This window comes from Hippocampus guttulatus, chromosome 13, assembly GCF_054856545.1.
Source record: "Hippocampus guttulatus isolate MCC_2025c chromosome 13, RoL_Hgut_1.0, whole genome shotgun sequence".
Lineage (NCBI taxonomy): Eukaryota > Metazoa > Chordata > Actinopteri > Syngnathiformes > Syngnathidae > Hippocampus > Hippocampus guttulatus.
Window position 1 is genome coordinate 15,929,069 of NC_141273.1, and position 9,533 is coordinate 15,938,601.

General features: G+C 44.6%; 1 protein-coding gene across 11 annotated transcripts; it reads right to left on the bottom strand.

Annotated features, from left to right (window-relative positions):
• Positions 1-1,606: 1,606 nt before the first annotated feature.
• gng7 (guanine nucleotide binding protein (G protein), gamma 7) lies at positions 1,607-7,518 on the bottom strand. 11 transcript variants are annotated; one of them, XM_086127859.1, is made up of 6 exons: positions 7,367-7,518; positions 7,049-7,195; positions 5,544-5,670; positions 5,387-5,475; positions 4,257-4,372; positions 1,607-3,515 (listed from the first exon to the last, which is right to left on the bottom strand). In XM_086127859.1, exons 5-6 carry the CDS (start codon positions 4,335-4,337, stop codon positions 3,390-3,392), a joined length of 207 nt encoding a protein of 68 aa, XP_085983985.1. In that variant the 5' UTR covers positions 4,338-4,372; positions 5,387-5,475; positions 5,544-5,670; positions 7,049-7,195; positions 7,367-7,518; the 3' UTR covers positions 1,607-3,389. The 11 variants fall into 11 exon arrangements, with proteins under 11 accessions (XP_085983985.1, XP_085983992.1, XP_085983988.1 ...); XM_086127866.1 differs by having other exon boundaries at positions 4,257-4,375; positions 5,589-5,670; positions 7,049-7,198; positions 7,367-7,509; XM_086127862.1 differs by having other exon boundaries at positions 4,257-4,375; positions 5,568-5,670; positions 7,049-7,198; positions 7,367-7,509.
• Positions 7,519-9,533: the final 2,015 nt, after the last annotated feature.

Sequence of the window (9,533 nt, forward strand, 5' to 3'; positions counted from 1 at the left end):
TCTGAATCTACAATTGCAAAGCAATATTTCCCACAGAAAATGCTGTATTTTTTCAGTGTTCCCCCCCCCCCCCCCCATGAAATAACGTTCCGTTTTGGCACCACGATGCAAATTAAATACCTTTTATTAAAAAAAACTGTAGCAGATAAGTAATAAAATGCAGCATTTTTACAGAATGGTTTTGATGGCAAAATATAGCAGTCGAGTCACAAAAGATTTCTCAGTGAATACAACTTGCATAGCAATGTCAAAAAACTTTCTGGCAGTCAAAAGTCAAGCTTTCAAGGTTTCCCACGGAGCTAAATTGCCACTGAAACTGCCAAACAGGCAAAGCAGCCAATGCACAGATCAGCTTATGCTTCCGATACCGAAACCTGCAGATGCATCTTGCCAACCGCTCGGGGCATGACTGCTATCTTGCTGCACATGATCATGTACGCCCTCACACCCCCACCCCTCCTTCTCCAACCCGGAATCTTCCCCTCTTCACTCCCCCCGTATTCGCCGCTCACGTTTTTCTGACAGGCTGGGACAGCAGGAGAACACACCGAGGCACATGGACGTACTCGGGTTGTTTTCACCAAGAGTGCCCAACCTTTTTTTTTCTTTTTTGAACCGGAGATCTATTTTCGAACAGCCAACCTCCCGTTACCGCACGTACACGCGTACCCCCCACCCCCCGCCCTCCACACACATACGCTTGAACGAAACAAAAAACTAAAGTAGATACAAGAGTTTGTAGTGAGAAAATTTCTGCCTACCTTCGTGTGGGAGAACTGAAATGGAGGCAGCGACACACTTTCGCTGCGAATTAAGTGCAGAAACATCACTATCGTAGCTCACGTGTAGTTTTAAAATGCTTCCCCTGGCCATTATTTTTTGCTAATGCCATCGGCGAATTGCACCCGGCACAAACTTTGAATGCGAATAAAGGAAAAAAAAGAGATGGATTTCAACAGCCCAAATCCCAAGCTACAATTGCAGACTGCTAACTGCTAACAACTTCCGGTGTTATGGGTCATCTGTAGGTTACAGGTGACCTGCTTTTTTATTTTATTTTTCCTCTTCTTTTTTTTGTGAAAGTGAAACTGATAGGATGCTTGAGGTGCAGTGTACAATAACACAAAAATATAGACGATTAATAACGCACACAAATTTTCCAGCTACCATACCTCCCCCCCCGCCCCTTCCGTTGGGCACTGCTGGTTCACACCACACGAAGAGGACGTGGAAGCCTGGGAAACGGTTTGGTTGAGTCCGCTTTGAAAACTTTTAAAGGACTAAGGAGATGCTTGGCATAATATTTGCCACAAACCATCCCCGTTTAGCAAACAAAATCCCAATATTTTTCCACTGAACTGCTATTCAATCCACCCCCGCTATTCACGGGACATGGAGAACAGGCCGGCCCGCGAATGGGTGAAAGTCCCCGTATGTCTGACTTCCTGCATTTTGGGGGGGCTGGGGGATCCTCTTTAAAGATCAAAATATGGTACTTAACACATCCATTTATTGTCGGGCTCTGATTTGAAGAAAACAGCGACAACTGCAGGATCTGAGCACAAAAAAAAAGAAATCACAAAAAAAAAGACAACAGAAGAGCATGTCTGTTATATCTTTTTATTGTTATCTACCTGTCAATATATTTTTTTTCTTCGACAACAAATATCCACAAAATATTAACAGTGTGAGAGAAAAAACATGACTTGTGTATGTATGGCACATCAGAGAACCCCCCCCCCCCCCAAAAAAAAATTGATGTTCCTTGCAATCATCAAGGCAATAAAAATAACCCCACCACCACCTCCCAATAACAAGAATGGCAGATTCCGGGATGGATGTTTTGATATGAAAAGTATGAAATGTACGTTTTTCACACTCACAGGCACGACGAGGACGCAGACTGACAACGGGCCAATCAAATGCTTGGCATGTAAGATGGCCCTCACCGCGGCCATATGGCCAATAAGTAAGTAGAGTCAACGCTGACTAACTGACAGAATCGAGATGGTTCAAATCAAAAATATGAGGCCACTTCACATCCCCATTCTGTCACTATCTTTCACACAGCACAACGACCAGAGAAAAAGTCGACTTGATGGGTAGTGTGAGAGGGGGCTTCTGATACTACGTCCACAGATTAAAAAAAAACAAACAAGGAGGGTCAACTCCATACCCCGTTCTTTCGCTACCCTTCACACAGGGAACGACGCAAGGAAAAAATATGGAAAAACCAAACTTTGACAAAGTGGTGAGAGAGGGGCTACTGGTCACAGAGATGAAAGAAAGTTTGTACAGTTTTTTTTCTTTCTCTTCACTTTCATTATTTTCACAATCAACGCAAAGGAAGCAGCATTCTTATTTGTTGCATTAAAATCAAGACGAACAAGAAGGGGGGGGGGGGGGGGTTCGGCGGGAATTTGTTACGTTTACATCAGGGTTGGGTCATCGAATGGTGGGCATACACTGTGCGGGATTTACCATGTTTCAAACGCGATGAACAAGAAATCAAAATCTATTTCAGTTATACCTCTTGTATTGAGATGCATAACAAATGGTCTTTAATGTATTTAATCGCTTTTCAATCTATTTGACACTGCTCGTAATTTGTTATTTTCTTTTTAATGAACTTGGGTAGTTTGGGGTTTTTGGAGAGCTTTGACGTTGTCGTGTCAGATGAAGAAGCGTGACGAAACTTACTGCCGTACCACATCGCCAAATCCAATCGATTCCCAATGAATCGAACCGAATTGTTCCATTTCAAAATCTTAACATTCGGATGGTGCCTCATGTTTCGAGAGGTCAGCTTTGATGGGCAACGCGGAAGGGGCGCTTCTGTTCAAAAGAGGGAAAATTGGATGGGTGGACTACGTTGCCAGCAATATGAAAGAGGCTTCTGATGCTACCTCCAAAAGGTGGAAAATGATCCCGCCAGCTTTGTACCCATATTCTGTGGCTACTTTGTACACAGGACAGCGTTACGGAAACAAATAAGAAAACGCCAGCTCGTATACGTTGTACTGTACTTCCATCTTAATGAAGACAAAACGTCAACAATGTACATCGAGTTAAACCTTCCGTCTGTCCCCACGTCCCCGCGCCTCGATCCTTGGCTCCACCCCCAAAATAAATGCATCCCCTTCAAATTAAGATGACACTTGTCGATAGTTGACCAGCATGATGTGAAAATTAGACTGAAGCACCTTGGCTCACACGGATCTCAAACACTCTGATCAGAAATAAGAACACCATCATTACCCCACCCCCCACCACTCCCCTACCTCCATCTTGACTCCGACCGCAGATTATGGCGCTTTTCCAGAGAGGCTATTTCAGGCGTGTGCATGTGTGTTTGTGTGTAGGTGTGTGCGTGTGTGTGTGGAGCGCAGCTATAGGATGATGCAGGGCTTCTTGTCCTTAAAAGGGTTTTCGGAGGTGGGAACGCCAACCAGCAGCGGGTCGCTACGAGCATGCTGCTCGCAGTAGCTCATCAGGTCAGCGGCCGCTTTGGACACCTGACAGGTAGGGGGTGGGGGGGGGGGTGACGCAGGGGATGGAGGAGGATATGATAACAGATGGTGGATGAGAAAGAAGGAAGAAATAGGCAACGGGGTTTAGGTAACACTAATACCACAGTACAGCAATATCTGCGATAATCCATATACTGAATCAAAATCTACTGCAGGAAGGAATTTAATCGGGTTGTAACACAAACCGATTTGAATCGGAAAATTGGTTTGATTCATTCCTATGTATATGCAGGTAAAATGACAACAACAAATGCGTTGCCTCCTCCCCGCTCGAATCAAATCATAAACCCTCGGAATTGAACCCAAACAAATCGTGACACTTTAAAATGAAACTGTTTTTGAATCATGTTCATACCGTTTGTGTAAAGTGCTAGCGCGCATATTTTTTTTGCCCAAGTGGCAAATTAGTTTGCGCTAACATGTTATTTAGTTTAGCATGCGAGCTAATTCTATTGCTTAGCCTCATGTGGAAGCGGTTTGTGTTGAATAACTTAACTACTGAGTGCAGTTACTTATCACCCATGGGTTTAGGATTGCGTCATAGCTAAATGGATGGTGTTGATGCTTGATTATCCCCTCCACCTTAAATGGTTTGCTGCCGTCTTGTGTCACCTCTACACAATTACAAACCCATTTAGGGACAGGACATCGATTATTTGTGAATTTTCACTATTTGCAAGGGGGCTACATTGGTACACTGTATTTAAAAAAAAATCTAAGCAATACCTTAATCCGCTCAATGCCCGCTTCAATCCTCAGCTGCTCCACCAGTTTCCTGGCCTGGGCGATATTATTAGTGGTGGACATACTTATCCATGAGAATGCACCAAAACTGCAGAAAACTGCTTCAAAGAAAGAGAGAGATTTTGTAAATGAAAAAAAATCCGCCATGTACACTCGGTGGCTAGCTAAAGGCATCCAATAGAAGAGCTGTCCCAAAAACCTCCGCCTTCTGAAACTTCTTGTGTTATTGTAAGCTTATGTTCTATTACTAATCTATCTAAGAATATGATGTTCAAACATAAAATGATAATTAGTCATTATCATTTTATGTTAGAACATCATATTCTTTCATGTTAAGATGACCTAAATTGCATTCTGTTGTTTAATAATTGCTTAGACGTGTTTTTATGTTGATAGATTCTGATTGGCTGTTGGAGTAAGGGAAAGCAGGAAGTGATTTTAGTTGCCGAGGAGTGTTTTCTTGATCGTGCTGCGGTGCAGACGACCTTTTTTTTTCTCCTTTCAATAAAGCTGTTGTTTAAACGGAATCCACCTCTCCTTTTGCCGTTCGTAAAGTAGAGCCATCCATTAAAAAACAACGACCCCCTCAATTTACATTATTACAGATGGTGCAGGCGTACCTAATGATGTGCCCCATCTCAACTAAGTCACTATTGAGTCGTTATAGCGCCTCTGTGAGGTGACCAACGGGCAATGCAACAGAAGCGCCTCGAACAGCAAACATTGATATCCATCCATCCATCGGGACAATTTAGAGTATTCCATGAAACTTATTATCCCCCCCGCCCCCAGGAACCTTTCATCGCTTATTAGCAAAAAACACAAACGGACCTATTTGCTGTTAAACTTTATGCGCCCTCTGGCGGTATCTTTGCACTGAACAATTTAAAGTGAGTTGAGAAGTTTCATGAGATGCAAGTGGTCATTTGCTGCTATCTTGTGGTATTTGTACGAAATTACAAACAGTTTGCGTCTGGCCGTCAATAAGAAGCAGATTTTCACTATTTATGGCAGTTGAGTGTATTTACAGTCATGAATATTTGCACTCTGCATTCAATCTAAAATGCATCAAAAACAGCCCCAAATGCAGGCAGCGAGTCAATGGCGTTTACCCAAATAATGTCAGGCAGGAGCTGGATGAAGGCGGGGTAGGAGATCGGCGAGAGCGGGACACGACAGGTGGGCTCACATTGACGTCCTCCTGCAAGAACAGTGGAAGTGTCAGCGAAAAGAGGCATTGCCCAATTTAGTAACCCAGCGGTCGCACACTTTGGATGTTGTGTAACCAATCACATTTCCTCCAGGCGTGCTCACTGTGTCCTTTCTCACTCGGATCGTCACCCTCTTGGCTCGGGAGAATCCAGTTTAATTACTCCACTCGTAAAGTGTGGGCTGGCTTTTTTAATCATGAGAGAGAGAGAGAGAGAGAGAGAGAGGGACAGAGAGAGAAATTGTGACATGAGGTATTAGCATCATTCCAATCTTAATTGGTGACACCGTTAAAAAAAAAGTTGGGTGAACTCAAAATTTCAAGGTTGAGCAATTCAACCGAAATATTTGAGGTTTTGCAGTTGTGAAAATTGGCTTGTCCGCATTTCACAAACAACAGAGAAATGAGTTGTCAGAACTAATTGTCTCTTGTATTGTCGTCCCCAACTTCAAGATCGAAACTAAAACGAGTCAACAAATTGTTGTGGAGCAAACAACTTGCTTGCTTTGTCGCGCTTGAACACGATTGCCCAAAATGTCAAAAATGTAAACATGTTTTCGCAATGTCATGTAAAAATGATATATTTTATGATCTAAAATTACATGAAATATATCCAAATAAACCCGCTGTTATTTTTTTTAAATACAATATTGTAAAATCATCTGCATAAGGTCATTTATATGGAGGAAAATTTGCATAATGTAATTTGCAAAATGTTACTTTTTTTAACACAATACATAATTATGCAATTGAGTTAAAACTTCAAATGGTTCTTATGGTCTGTTCGTTTTTAAAAAATATATAATTACTGTTTATCTGTATTATGAAGGATTAAATAAAACAAGTCCAGAAAAATGCAGACAAAATGCACTGTTTGATTATGATCGATACTTTTGATATAGTTTTACATGAATTGAAACGATAAATATCTTACCGCTTAAATCGTTTTTTTTTTCGTTATCATTATTAATATTTGATTGCATGGCTGGTCATTATTATTAATGTGCTCAACCTGTTGATCGCCCCCTGCAAACTTTCTCTTCTGCTTTCATGAATTGGTCGAGTTCGGGGAGTGCAAGCAACACGCGCGCATACGCGTGCGCGCGCGTACGCACACAACCAATACGATTTGTGGAAAGAGCTGACGCTGATCAACCACCGTTGCGCGCGTGCGCACGCGCACACGCACGCCGCTCTATGCATCAATCGTGTATCGATCCAAACGGGCCTCCGCTTCGGAACCGACGTGCACGGTGCACACGCATGCAGGCCAGTGCACGAGAAGCACTATGCGGGGGTTTGGACGGCTGGAACAGCGTGTCCCTTTTCGGATGTTCACACAAACGCCCTCACACACACACACACATATTTACGCCAACACGAAGTGAGGGTTGGGGGGGGGGGGGCGCAACAGGCCCTGATGGGTGTCACTTAGCTAAGATGAGAAGGTTTTAAATATGGGGGGGGGGGGGGGTTGAGGAGGAGGATGGGGGTTGTAGTCAGACATATAATAGCCACAATGGCCACATGCCTTCATGTTAAGATATTCTGCAAATGGACCTACTTGTGTGAGCAGTCCGCTTGGGTAAGCCAAAAAAAGAAAAAAAAATCTTCCAATCAAGCCAGAGTCCAACACCGGCGGCAGCGGTCTCTCCGAGCCGGCGATGGGTTGGGAAATCCGGCTTCGTGACACAGATGGAGTCCGCCTCCGCTGCTAGGGACAGGGGATGGAGGCGGGGGGGGGGGGAGAGAACAGGGGGGGTGGGCGGAAGGCCGGCCGCGCAATCGGTACTAGAGTCAGGCTGCGCGTGCATAACGTGGGGAAAATACCGGCAATCGAAATCGTGATCATGAAAGGAGCGATTAATGTGGCCCAACTCACCTCGGAATGCGCTATTGGTGATTTAAAGGGCCAGTCGGCTGTTTCGTCAGCAAGCTCTCCCGCCGTCGACCAGGAGCCAAACGTCTCCCTCCTCTCTCCTCCCCCTCTTCGTCTTCCTCCTATTCGCTCCCCCTAGCGTCTGTCTACTGGGGTCCCATCCCTCGAGCCACAACATCAGCGTTTTCCCAGTGCACGTAAAAAATAAAAAAAAAGCGAAGAAGACATTTCATGCGGGCGGCCATCATTTAAAAGTGCTCCCAGGTGCATAGAAATAGTCTACACACCCCTTGCCCAGATGAGCGAGGAGGACAATACTCACAAAAACTCAAATATTACCCATCTGGCATCAAAATACTTTGGGGAATTGGTGACAGAGCTTTGTTTTGAAACTGAAGTGAATTGAGTGAAACATTCTCAGAAAGATGTTGGTGGCGGCGAGATAGATTAGTGGGTAACACGGCTGATTAAAGTCCTGAGGGGGGGGGGGTCAAAAAAGGACTGACCGCTACTTAATAATAATAATAATAATAATAATAATAGATTTTATTTATAAGCGCCTTTCAAGACACCCAAGGACACTTTACAATAACAAAAAACACAAAACAATACGGGTTGAGCAGCGGCAGCCAAAACGCGCCAGCGTTCACTCAACCCGAAAGTCAGAAAGAAACAAGGGAGGGAGAGGGGGAGAAAAAAAAACCACGCTCGAACTACCCTCATTTGAGGATAATTTGAGTGAGGCAAAAAACTCCTGCACAAGCATATGACAGTTACAACAGGTCACAAATCAATTTGACCTTTTTTTGTACAATCCAATCAAAGGTTGTTTGAGAAGGTTGACAAAACAATGGAAGCTTTTTGATGTGTGCAAACATTGGCAACCCCAATTTTAAAAAAGTTGCGTTGAAGTGGCCCAAGGAGCAGGCGGTCATTTTTTTAACCACAATTTCGTGATTTTGGTCTTGTTTATTTATTTTTTTACATTGTTTTGGGTAAAAATCGACCGCTACGTGAGTCAATTTTTTTTCTCTTTTCGAAAATATCCCTTTTTTTATTTAAAAAAAAGCTGGTCCATTTTTGACCCCTAATTCGGTTAATTTTGACCCATCTGTTATTAAGGTGCATCATTGTTTATCCTGCAGTCCACTGTTCTGTCACAGGAGGGCGCAATCATCCCATTTGTGCTAAGGTGTGTGTGTGTGGGGGGGGGGCGCTCCTTCGATTGCGGCACAAACAAAAGTGCTGCATGAGCTGGATGCTGGATGTGAGAACCTCAACGTGACATCCACATGCGGTGCTCAGCCGGCAGCCATGTTGACAGAGAGTGGGAGGAAGGCTTGGGGATGACGGCTGGGGTGTCCTCGAGCGGCGCACAACCCACCGCCGAGCCGTCGTAATTTGCCGCTCAGCTTGTCCTCAGCCGGGGTCAGGCGCCGCGCAAAAACCGCGGTCGACGTCACGCCGTCTCCATGGCAACAACGCGACGGTGGGTGACCGGTTAACGGCGTGGGAAGGGGGGGGGGGGGTAGGCAGGCCAACGCGTGGGCTGTGAATTCTGATCCCGATGACAAGTTCTGTTTTACGTCATCGGAGTGGGAGGGCGTGGTGGTTTCCGTTGCTTACATGGGCAACTGCTGCGGATGTGAGGAGATTCGATTTGCCTGTGGCGTGCGTGCGGTCAGGGCCTCGCTTCTTCGAGGTCTTCTCCGCCGGCTCACCTGTCAGAAACACAATTTGCAACAAACTCAAACACACACGCCCACAAATACGGTTTCATTCATATTCCACTTTGAACCGACGCAAAGGCTGAACGTGACGTCGGCATTCTAACGTCTCTGGTTACCCCTTTGATTGGTTCATCTTAAAATACGCGCCAAAGATAGATTTACAGTCAGACGACAATGTCGACGATGATTCAAAAATCTTATTTGGGAGAAATACTGGACTTGATGAGGCTGGATCAAACAACAGTGCTGTTGGCTGGCATGTTCCAACCCAACAATTCTTCATTGTCAGGACACTTTCGGAGGCGCATCTATCGTATGAGTTCGACAGCTACCTTACCCCAGACAGGAGCAAAAGAAGGAGGTCTCGATCAGCATCTCCGGTGAGGAGGAGGTATTTCATTTAGAGGTTTTATGTTGTGAACTGCTGGATTGTAGTTTGG